Source organism: Eubalaena glacialis, chromosome 4, assembly GCF_028564815.1.
Source record: "Eubalaena glacialis isolate mEubGla1 chromosome 4, mEubGla1.1.hap2.+ XY, whole genome shotgun sequence".
In the NCBI taxonomy this organism is placed as follows: Eukaryota; Metazoa; Chordata; class Mammalia; order Artiodactyla; family Balaenidae; genus Eubalaena; species Eubalaena glacialis.
The window spans coordinates 175,317,537-175,329,542 of record NC_083719.1 but is presented as its reverse complement, the minus strand read 5'-3'; the positions used below and the strand labels follow the sequence as shown (position 1 = coordinate 175,329,542).

Here is a 12,006-nt window from a genome sequence, read left to right as displayed (position 1 = left end):
GTCTGTGTGTGGACTGCTTGAATGAATGTAGGCAAGAAGAGAGAAAATTCGGGCAGTGAGGACATCCATAGGTACTGAGTGCTTACTGGGCGCCACCCAGTCAAGCACCTGGCTCACCTTCAAGTTCACTGAACCTTTTAATAACACCAGTAGGTTTGACTTTCAGGCCTATTTTAAAGATGTGGAAACTGAGGCTTAGAGAGGAGAAATAACCAGCCAAGGCCCCATGAGCAAGAAGCAGAGATGGGATTTGAACCCACATCTAACTGACCCAGAACATGAGCACTTACAAGCTGTGGGACCCTACGCGCTCAAAATTCAAACTTGGGTAACCTTTGGTGCCAATGCGGGTTCTTGAAAAGCCTCCTAAAGATAAACACCCACGAGTTGCCACTTTAAAAATGGACAACGGCCTTTGATGTGCATCCCCCACGGCTCCACTGCTTATAAGAACTGAACAATGAGAAAACAGTTCTCCGGTGAAAAATACAACTATTGAAACAAAATCTCAATGACAGCATTCTCTTCTCCGAGCCCGATTCATCCCCACGACACACAAATGCCTCAACCTCATTGAAACCTCAGCGCCGGTCTGAATAAGGCAAGGGAGGTTTCCTCACATCATTCATATGGCTTGAGGACTGACCAGCCAAGATCTTGGCACGTCCGTTCCTGCTGACAAGAACACCGGCCTGCGCGAAGCTCGATTCAGCAGCCCTGTGCCCTGCTACTTACAAACCGCGGGGTGCTACTCGGCCCAGATTTGACAACGGAATAAATTACAGAAGCTATGAAGTAGAATGAATTAGCTGAGCAGCAAGAAGTGGACTTGACCCTGGCCTAGCAAAATCCCACCATTATCACTCACTCGTTGGATTCTTCCAGGTGCAGCCCGTCAAAATCGTATTTGCCCAATTCCTGCCCAACGTTTATTGAACAAAAGCTGAAAAGGAGTATCTAACGTTGCCTCTTTTCTGACTTTTTGACAGCCTCCACAATAAATGAATCCTAGGTGTTTCCCACAGTGTAATTTGAAACAACTCAAACTGAAAGTCAACTTCTACAGTAGAAATTAACACATTTTAAATCAACTATATTCAATAATTAAAAAAAAAAAAACCTGATGAAAGTAACAAAAATAAAAAAAAATTTACAAAGGACTTCTTGGTTAAAAAATGTATAAACAAAAGGTCCTTTTCATACATGAGCTTTATTTTCAATGCTGTTTAGTTCTAAGAGCCTGCATATTTATTTATTCCTCCCACCAGGTTACCTGCAAGTTAGGATTTCAAAAACCACAACAAACAAATCAAACACCTGTAGGATCCGGGCACTGACCACCCAAGTGTCATGTTGGCGATTAAACCAGAGAAGCTTCTATGCAAAATGCTGTATTTCCTCCAATGAGGTTTGTTTTTCAACCTTGAAATCATCCACTTGAAAAGCAGACCCCAAAACCCAAGCTTTCAGAACTGAGTCCCAATATCACCACATAAATCACTCTCATTCTAGAAACTATACAATTAATGGCCCCAAAAGTTACTTTAATAGAGGGCTTCAAGGCAAGGCAAAGTTTCTCATAAAACCCCCATCCACCCTGCCAACTGCTCTGCACCTCTCTTCCACAGGAACCCATAACACTTCACCCTTCAAGTCCTGGGGACAACCTCAGCAGCATGGAGTGGCCAAGCAGAGCCCATTGGGATGGGGAAGGAATTTGGACACAGACGCAGCAACAATGAACTTGTTCATTCCTCATAAATGCAGTCCAATAAGAGGCTGCATCAAACTTAAAAGCCAACCTTTCTGCTTCAGATCCCTGGATAAAAAAGATTTTTAAAAATCTGTATAATTTGAACCAAAAAAGGATGGTTATTAAAAACAAACCAAGAAATACCCAGAAATGGGTTTCCAGTGAAAGTTTGGTAGAAGAGGGATTCTGATCTGATTAAACAATCTAGATACCACAGCCCCTCACATAAACACCCTTCAAACTCTTTTAAGTAGACAGCATTTCAAGGCAGAGATCAAAGTGAAAATATCTTTGAAAAGAAAACAGTGACGTGGCTGGGAAACTGTGTTCATCTTGGCGAACATTTTTTCCACCCACCACAAGCTTGGACTTTCTGGGAAGGTCACCGGTTTTCTGGTCAGAAACATTCTTGAAGTCGTCAGGAATGGAGGAAGAGACACTCTGAGAAGGTTTCTGGTTCTGTATCTGGAGCTCAGGAGCCAAAGAGCCTGGAAAAGTCAGAGGGCAGAAACATCCATGAGGATGGGAAGCGGTTGCCTTGAAAACACTTTCAGGAAATATTTTCTGGTTACTATCACTAAGATTATTTTACATCATTTTCTGATTTTGTAAGTAACTCTCTGTTACACAACAATGTGAACACACCGCTGCCAAACTGTACACTTAAAAAAAAAGTAACTCTTTTAAAAAGTATCTACTTGATATGAATCTGTAACATTTTATTTTAGCCCATTCTCTATCACTGCAAGTCAGTGGTGACTTTCATAAATAAAAAGACCTTTGAGTAAACAAACGATTATTAGAGATAACTCTGTTAACTGAAGAAAATCTGGAATAGAAAAGGCCTAGAAACTGTATAAATGTTCATGAAGTTTGGGAATAGGTTATGATACAGGCCTACAGGGGAAAACCACAGAATTGTTAAAAAGATATACAGTTGGTCCTTGAACAACACAGGTTTGAACAGCGTCAGCCCACTTATACATGGATTTTTTTCAATAGTAAATACTGCAGTACTACACAATCCAAGGTTGGTCGAATCTATGGAAGCAGGACTGCAGATACGGACGCCAACTGTAAAGTTATACTCAGATTTTCGACTGTGAGGAGGGTCAGCACCCCTAACCCCCGTGTTGTTCAAGGCTCAATTGTATACAGGAACTCTCTGTATTACCTTTGCAACATTTCTATAAATCTAAACTCTTTCCAAAATAAAAAGGTTATTTGAAAAAATAACAACAGATGGGGCAGGAACAACTGGGTCACCACATGCAAAAGAATGAAGTTGCATCCCTACCTCACACCATATACAAAAATTAACTCAAAGTGGATCACAGACCTACTGTTAAAACTATAAAACTTTTAGAAGAAAACTTAGGGGTAAATCCTTATAATCTTGGGTTAGGCAATGACTTCTTAGCTATAACACAAAAAGAACAAGCAACAAAAGAAATAGATACATCGGACTTAATCAAAACTGTAGAATTTTGCGCTTCAAATGACACCATCAAAAAACTGAAAAGATAATCCACTGAATGGGAGGAAATACTTGCAAATCATATATCTGATAAGGGACTGGTATCCAGAACATAAAAAGAACTACAATTCAGTAATAACCTAACTAAAAAATGGGCAAAGGATCTGAAGACATCTCACCAAAGAAGATATACAAATGGCCAATGAACACATGAAAGCTCAATGTCATTAACCATTGGGTAAATGCAAATCAACCTTCACATCCACTAGGATGGCTATAATCAAAAAAACTGACAATAGCAAGTATTGGCAAGGATGTGGGGAAACTGGACCCCTCATACCCTGCTGATGGGAATGTAAATTGCTGCAGCTACTTTGGAAAATAGTCTGGCAGTTTCTCGAAAGGATAAATATAGTTACCATATGACCCATAAATTCCACTCCTGGTTATATACCAGAGAACTGAAAACTTAAGTCTGCACAAAAACTTGTACACAGATGTTTATATCAGCATTATTCAAAATGGAAACATTGCAAATATCCATCAACTGATGAGCAGATAAACAAACTGTGGCATATGCATACAATGGACTATTATTCAGCCACAGAAAGGAATGAAATACTGATAAACACTACAACATGGAAGAGTCTAGAAGACATTATGCTGAATGAAGGAGGCCAGACACAAAAAGCCATATACTGTATGATTCCATCAACATGAAATACCCAGAATACGCAAATCCATAGAGACAGAAAGGAGATCAATGGTTGCCCAAGGCTGGGGGAGGGAGGAATGGGAAGGAAATGCTTAATGGGTACTGGGTTTCCCTTTCGGGGGGATGGAAATATTCTAGAATTAGAGAGTAGTGACGGTTGCACAACCATATGAAAATACTACAAAATACTGAATTGTGAAGACTGACTTCCACTTTTTACTTATTAAAACCCTTTTCCATGGTTTGACACTCTCATTTTCTCCCTATCTTCTCCCCGCCCATACTTTTTTAATGAAGATTTCAACATATAGAAGAGTTATAACAGTTCAGCAAACACCCACATACACACCACCTGCAATTAATGCTTTGCTTTACTGTGTATCTATCCATTGATCCATCTACCTTATTTTTCATGTTTCAAAGTCGCAGATATCAGTGCCCTTGGTCTCTAAACGTTCAGACACCTTTCTCCCTGTATTTCAAGTTTTTTATGACTTTTTAAAATTTCCAATTGAGCTCAGCTCCAACAATACAGAAATGAGTACAGGGAATAGCAGACTATCCCTTGAGCCCACTAACTTCCTCAGCAATCACAGCACGGTCACCTCCGTGGACAGTCTGGTGTAGATCCTTCCAACTCTCTCACTGGAAGTTATTTCCCTCACACACTCACTCAGCATTTATTCAATGTTTACTGCGTGCAAGTCACAACTGACACCAGAGTGTGCATACAGGTGACACCCGACTTTCTTTACTTTCAAACCATTCTCCTGGGTAGACAGGACCTTCAGGCACATTATCAATGATGGTGTTGTGTCAGTTGGTCATATGGGTGTCCTTCGAGTTACCTAACTCTTCTCCTGTTCTTGGAGACTTAGGTGATTTCCAGTTTTTGATATCCTGAAAAAGCCAGTCACTGCCTCCCTGACAGAGCCCTTTCTGGAGAGAAGCTTCCCTCACTCACAGCATGTGCCTTAAGAGCTGGCCTAGGTCAGAGATCTGTAAAAAGCCACACAGTAAGTAGTTCAGGCTTTGTAAGCCTGCCAAAATGGTCCAACCTTGCCATTGTAGTGCAAAAGCAGTGACAGACATGGGCTCCATTCATGAAAACTTCATTCATGAAAATAGGCAGAGGGTAGATATGGCCCATGAGCTGTGGTTTGCTAACCCGTGACCTAAGTGGCTGGAAGCAGGAACCCCCAATCCAAGTAGATCTGGGTGACACCTAGATACTCCCAGAAATCAAAATCAGGACACTCAGCCTTGGGCTGAGCTAGGAGGTCACAAAGCCTGAGGCTACCATCCTGGTCACAGGCCAGCAGGTAGAGCAGTAAAAGTAGCTAGTCAGGTAAGAGAGGACGATGAAGACAACGGACAGAAAAGAACAAAATGATGAAAACACACCGAGTTCTTCTCTGCTCCAGAACCTTTGCCAATGCTGCTTCTGGTGCTACTGTGCCTCTCTCCAGCTCTGCAAATGGCAGGCTTCCTCTCGTTCAGTAGGTCTTGATTTGAATGGCATCTTCTCAGAGAACCTCTCCCTGACCCTCCTAAACTGGGAGCCCCCTTCCAATTCTCCACCTCACAACTGATTTTTCCCCCTATTTGCTTATTTTACATCCCTGTTATTCTGTGCATTCGCTGAAGGCAGGGACTATGGCTGTTTTGGTCTCAACTGTAATCCCAGAGCACAGCCCTCAAAAGACAGTTCTGAATAAATAAATGAATGAATGGATAGGTGGGAATCTAGAGAGACAAAGGCTGGAGGAGCCCCCCAACACTTCTACTTCCTGTGAGAGCTAGTTATACTTCCTACACTCTTCTGCAAATTCCTTGATCTCTTCATGAGCCCTCTCTGTACCTAGGCAGGCCTCATCTGAGCTCCCAAAAAGGGCCTCTCTGGGCATACATTACAGCCCTCATTCTGGGCTCTAAAATACTTTTCAGCAGCACAGAAACCCCTCCTCCCCCGATCTCCTAAGTCCTGGAATCATCCCCTCAAACAGCCACTGGGCTGGCACAAGGACCGCACAGCAACCCCAAATTCAGCATCTCAATGACTCAAGACAGCCAACTTTTCACTCTCTTCCTCTTTAGGGGAAGCACATGGAGATGGGCACAGCCTGGCCCAGAACCCCAGATTCTCCGTGTTTTTTTCCCTGAGTCTGTTTACTATGAGTCTCATAATTCACTAAGAGCATGCTCCTGACACTGAAAGGAAAACCAATCCAATTGGATTTTTTTAGCCTAATGAGAAAATAAAATAGGCATAAAAAACAGAAATAAAGCCTGAATACACTTCTGCTGGCTTCCAGCAGGCTGGGAGCAAGACCTGGCAGCACGCTGGCCTTTCAAGACGTATTTTCCACTTTGGTCAACGTCAAGTATAGGCTAAGCACAATCCACAGAGCTGGCGAGAGGTGATGGAGCCATGGGCTCAGGGGAAGGCATCTCTTGGCAGCCTCTGCTGAGGCACCAGGCACAGCCAGGACGTGAAGAACGCCATGTTCCAATCGAAGCTCCAGCCTGGACTGCAGTGACATAGTTTAATTCCTATAGACCCCAGTTTCCTCTCTAGTGTGGAGAGTTCTTACTTTGAAAGCAGAAAGCATGACACAAAAGTGCAGACTGTGAGGACAGAAAACGACCATCAGAGGGTCATTCTAGAGAACGACCCTGAGGATAATGACAACGAAGGAGAGAGGCGGGCTGGACTTACACGATCATGCAGAACATCATGAAGACATTCCATAGGGCGATGAAGATTCGAAAATATCTGAGGCTCAGCAAGAACTCCCGGATGTTGTCACCTGGAAAGTCAGAAAGCATTTTCACAAGCAATGCTAACATTTCTGTTGTCACGGCTGCAGTGTGCTTCTACCCACCCCACACCCACTGCCCCCATGTTCCAATGGCAGCATGGCTTTTCATTTGGGCCACCTCTGTTCCCCAGCCCTGAGCACTCAGGCTATAGCTGCCACTGACCAACCCCCTGAGAGGACCAAGCACTCAGCCTCTGATTGGCTCAGGGAAGGGCACGCGACCCCAGTCTGTCCAATGAGAGCCAGTCCTGGGACTTTTGCCCGAACTACCGGGAAAGAGGCACTTGCTTTCTGCCAGGCTAGCTGGACTGCAAAGATGTAAGCCCAGTCCTCTAAGGCAGGGTGCAAACAATGGCCTGTAGGCCAAAGCTGGCCTCTGCCACCTATTTCTGTATAGCCCATGAGTGAAGAATGTTTTTTATATTTTTTAATGGTTAAAAAAAACAACAACAAAGTATTTTGTGAGCCACAAAAATTACTTGAAATTCAAATTTCAACAGCCATAAAGTTTTATTAAAATACAGCCATGTCCACTCATTTACATATTATCCATGACTACTTTCAACTTACAGAGGTGAACTGTTGCACCAGAGACTCTATGGCCCACAAAGCCTAAACTATTTATGATCTGGCCTTCTACAGAAAAATGTGCCAAGCCCTGCTCTAGGGTCATCTTTGTCAACACAAGCCAGCCTGATAGTAAAACCAACCCAGGAGGAAAAGAGAGCTGGGGAGGGTCACAAGCTGGAGAGCCAGTTTAAGCCCTGAATCCACGTGTGCCCGAGGACCATTCTACCCTTCGATGTTTCAATTTGCTTTAGCCACTCTGAGCTGGTTTTCAGTGTTTACAACTGAAAAAGCATACTAATTCAGGCAAGTAAAATGGGAGTTATGCTTTGGTGACGACTAACTCTAGTCCCCTCTGATGCCAAGGAACAGAAACCACTCCAAGAGGGAATTTGGTACATTAAGACTCCAGAGGGACTCCCCTGGTGGCACAGTGGTTAAGAATCCGCCTGCCAATGCAGGGGACATGGGTTCGAGCCCTGGTCGGGTAAGATCCCACATGCCGTGGAGCAACTGAGCCCGTGAGCCACAACTACTGAGCCTGCGCTCTAGAGCCCGCAAACCACAACTACTGAGCCCACGCACCTAGAGCCCGTGTTCTGCAACAAGAGAAGCCACCACAATGAAAAGCCCGCACACTGCAACGAAGAGTACCCCCCTCGCCGCAACTAGAGAAAGCCCGTGCGCAGTAACGAAGACCCAACGCAGCCATAAATTAATTAATTAATTAAAAAAAAAAAAAGACTCCAGAGACTCGGGTTCCAGGACCTTCCTCTGGGGTTTTGAGTTGATTGCCCAGCCTCTTGAGGCCTCCAGAATGAAATGAACGGATCCAGATTAGATGATCTACAAGGGTGTTACTCAAAGTGTCATCCACAGACCAGAGCTGAAACACCGGGCAGGAGCTCAGAAACTTCCACAGCAACCCAACATGACCGCCACCTGGCACTGCTGCACCATCCAAGCGCATGAAGAGCACAAGGTCTTGCTCTACATGGTTTAGACAAGTCCAGTGTTGTCCAAGCCACAGGGTTAGCGACACGTAGCAGCATACCCTATGTAAGTGTTGGCCCAGCACAGACTGCAAATGTCAGAGACAGATCCGTTCCCAGAATGTCTGCAAGACACTGCTTGGCAAGGCCCTTCTCTGACCCCAGGATCACAAAAATAGCCTCTCTTACCATGAACAAACGCTGACTAAAGGCCACTCATCCCAGGGAGTAGCTGAGTGCAGGGGATACAGGGAGGAATGAGACACGTGTCCCTGCCCTAAGGAGCTCACAGGGAGAACAAATACTAAGCAAGTAACCACACACCTGATTATTCACTAGGACAAGTGCCATGGGAGCTATAATGGGGGAACCCGACCTGGCATGCATCGGGAGGGGGGTGGGGTCAGAAGAAGCCTCACTGGGAAACTGTGTGAACTCCAACCTTAAACGTGAGCTGGGGACTTCCCGGGTGGTGCAGTGATTAAGAATCTGCCTGCCAATGCAAGGGACACGGGTTTGATCCCTGGTCCGGGAAGATCCCACATGCCGTGGGGCAACTAAGCCCATGCGCCATGACTACTGAGGCTGTGCTCTAGAGCCCGCACGCCTAGAGCCCATGCTCCGCAACAAGAGAAGCCACCGCAACGAGAAGCCCACGCACTGCAATGAAGAGTAGTCCGGGCTTCCCGCAACTACAGAAAGCCAGCGCACAGCAACGAAGACCTAACACAGCCAAATAAAACATGGGCTGGAGTTTACTGACCTTCCACAGAGGTGACCTGGGCCTACATGTGCCCCAGTTTCCTCCTGTGTAAATGGGGATGATGGGGGACTGGGAAGGCTGCAGCACAGTGCCTTACAGGACACTCTCAATAAATGAAGCCACTGTGATATTAGGGATCAGCCAGGCAGAGCATGGAGGGAGAGGAGCATGATCTACAGGGTCAACTGCCAACACAGAGTCCTAGTCTGAAGGAGCCTAGCAGGGAGCCCCCGATCAGAGGGAAGCCACCGTTCTGACTATCCTTGTCACCAATGCTCCCGCCACTTTCGAGCCCACGTGGCCAATCTCCCACCTACCATAGCTCCAACTCAGATCTACAGATCACAGTCCCAGGGGCTGGAATAGTGCCTTCCATGTAGTGGGTAAGCAACATATACAGCTGCTGAATGAATGCATGAATGAACAGACGGACAGTCTAGTGATTGAGAGGACAACCTCTGGAGTCAGAAAAACCCAGGCTCAAATCCCAATGCTGTCGCTGATTTGCTGTGTGGCCACAAACAAGTTGAGCCACATCTCTGAGCCTGACTTTCCTCATCTGTAAAACGGGAAAATGCTCCTTACCTTTTAGGAATGGAGGTGGAGTGAAACACCCATAGGAAGTACCTAACAATGCAGCCACCACCCGGCAGGCCCCCAATAAAGGGGAGCTGTCAGACTGCCTTCAGATTCGCTGCCCCTTAGGGTTCCTATTGTCCTCATGCAATGCTCCATCATAGCACCCACCACCTTGGCCGCAATGCCACCTCCTCAGAGGGCCTTCCCTCTACACAACCCAGCCAGAGCAGCAACCCCACTGCTATCCTCCTGACATCTTCTTCTTCACTGTCTGTTCCTTGTTTAGGGACTGTTTGTCCCACCCCATAGGAGTACAACCCAAAGGCAGGAATTACTTCTGTCTTGTTCCCTGCTGTGTCCCCAGCATCTAGCACAGTGGCTGGTACATAGTAGGTGTTCAATAAATGTTTGGTGAACGAATGAATGAATGGATACAATAGTCATGTACAGGTCCCATTAGACTCCAAATAGTCACATGTGTCAATTTAGCAGGAAGTATATATTCTAGGGCCTCCAGGGTCCAGGCATGTGAAATGATACAAAGATAAGGGGGCCGGGGCTGGGATGAGGTAGAGGCCACAGGCCCGGCTTCAGTGGGGTCCTCCTTCTCAACTCCTATTCAACAGGTGTCAAAAGGTCGCTTGAACCCCAATTTGTAGAATGTTCCAATTTTTCTTGAAAAATCATACATCTGAATTTTTATATGACATCTCCTGATTTATTTGAAAGCTAATCTAATTGAAAATTAAACAAACAGGTCTACAGCATTCTGGAAACAATAGGCTGTTCATTCATTCACTCATTCATTCATTCATGCTGGAATGCTGGAACTGCAAGGACACAGATGAGCCAAAACAAGCTGGAGCCTCTTCTCTGGAGCTTAAGGTCAAGTGTGAGAGCTAGATATTAACCAAATGACAGCATACATAAAAGAAAATTATAACTGTAAGAAGTGATATGAGTGCTGACCTATGCAGGAAGGTCTGGTAGGAGAAAGCAGTGGATGACAGAGGTGGGTAGAAGGAACAGCACAAACTCAGGCACACACACACACACACACACACACCCCTCAAAGAAAACTGGTGAAAAAGAACTGTCCTCTCTGAAATGTACCAATTCCAGGGTACAGAAAGGAGGCCTTACCTGTGCTGGGCTCCCTTGACTCCTCCCCAAAGCCTTGCGTGTCCTTCTTTTTCCTACAAAGAGAAGCAGACAGTGACCACTTTCAATAGGACAAACAGACCACTTAGTCCCCGGGCCCTGATCCCCAGCTCAGAGGGGAGCTCTAGCCCTACCGTTGGTTTGCTGTGTGACCTCTTTTGCGCGGTTCAGTGATGTTCCCTGGGCCACCCCTTGCCCAGCCAATCACAGCCATGCCTGCAGCCACCGACGGGGTGGAGAGAGTGGTTCGAGGGAGCCAGGTGCGGGGCTGCGGGTACAGATTAGGACTAAGAGATTCTCGGGGGATGGGTCTGAGGCTCTCATGGGTGCGAGCAGAGGGATCCCGCGGGAACTGAGAGTCCGCAGTTCAAGTCTCGGCGGCGCGGAGAGTCACAAAAGGATGGACCCGGTTGGAGGCGGAACTTGGGGCTGGGACCTGGGGGCGGGGCCGGCGGCGTAGGGCGTGCTCACGCTCGCGAAGGCGGGGCTACGGGTCCCCCGGATGGAGCCACGGTCCAACGCGGCCTACTCACAGCTTAAAGTTGAGCACCGCCCCGGCGTTCATCAACAGCGTCCTGCAGAGGAAGAATGCGGTTACCTGGACCGTCCCCACCCTGTCGGGCCCTCACGTCCCATTCTCTGGTCCCCCTAATTACCCAAACAGCAGGATGTCCCCGATCATTGTTACGGCCGGAGCGTCCGTCAGAACAGGAAGCGGAAGCCTCGGGAAGGGAGGGGAGAGGAACACGAGCCGACCAATCCCGAAGCAGCTCTGGAGAGGGCTGGACCAATCAAAGACCAAGGCAGGCAGGGTCCCGCCTTCTGCAGGCCAAGCCCCCTAAAGAAAGAGCGAGTGCCGCTCCTTGCTATGAAGGCCTGGGGAGGGTAACCAAGAAAGGGCGGGGCGACAGCATGGCGTCACACAAGGGGCGGAGCCATCTGGGGGCAGGGTTGGGTAACGGATTGGAAGCCTTTCGCGCATGCGTGAGAGACCAGCCAGCCACAGCACTAGCACAGCAGCTTTCTCTTCTGCTGGGCTGGGCTCTCGGATGCGGCTTCTGCAGAAACGGTGCCCCCTGATCATTGAACTGCATAGGGGAATGAGTCCTGATGCAGTGGGCTCTACCGGGCATGGACGCCCCGACTGTTGTACTTCAAAAAGACCTCCTCCTGGGCC

At 46.8% G+C, this 12,006-nt stretch overlaps 1 protein-coding gene across 1 annotated transcript; it reads right to left on the bottom strand.

Annotated features, from left to right (window-relative positions):
- Positions 1 to 1,191: 1,191 nt before the first annotated feature.
- On the bottom strand, positions 1,192 to 11,582 carry SMIM7 (small integral membrane protein 7). The gene is made up of 5 exons (XM_061190287.1): positions 11,486 to 11,582; positions 11,363 to 11,404; positions 10,812 to 10,864; positions 6,665 to 6,755; positions 1,192 to 2,241 (listed from the first exon to the last, which is right to left on the bottom strand). Exons 1-5 carry the CDS (start codon positions 11,509 to 11,511, stop codon positions 2,226 to 2,228), a joined length of 228 nt encoding a protein of 75 aa, XP_061046270.1. The 5' UTR covers positions 11,512 to 11,582; the 3' UTR covers positions 1,192 to 2,225.
- Positions 11,583 to 12,006: the final 424 nt, after the last annotated feature.

Coding starts and splice junctions, on each gene's coding strand:
- SMIM7 (XM_061190287.1), bottom strand. CDS start 11,511: ATGATCGGGGACATCCTGCTGTTTGG. Junction 11,405..11,485: donor GGGGACATCCTGCTGTTTGG/GTAATTAGGGGG, acceptor CTTCCTCTGCAG/GACGCTGTTGATGAACGCCG. Junction 10,865..11,362: donor GCGGTGCTCAACTTTAAGCT/GTGAGTAGGCCG, acceptor TTCTCTTTGTAG/GAAAAAGAAGGACACGCAAG.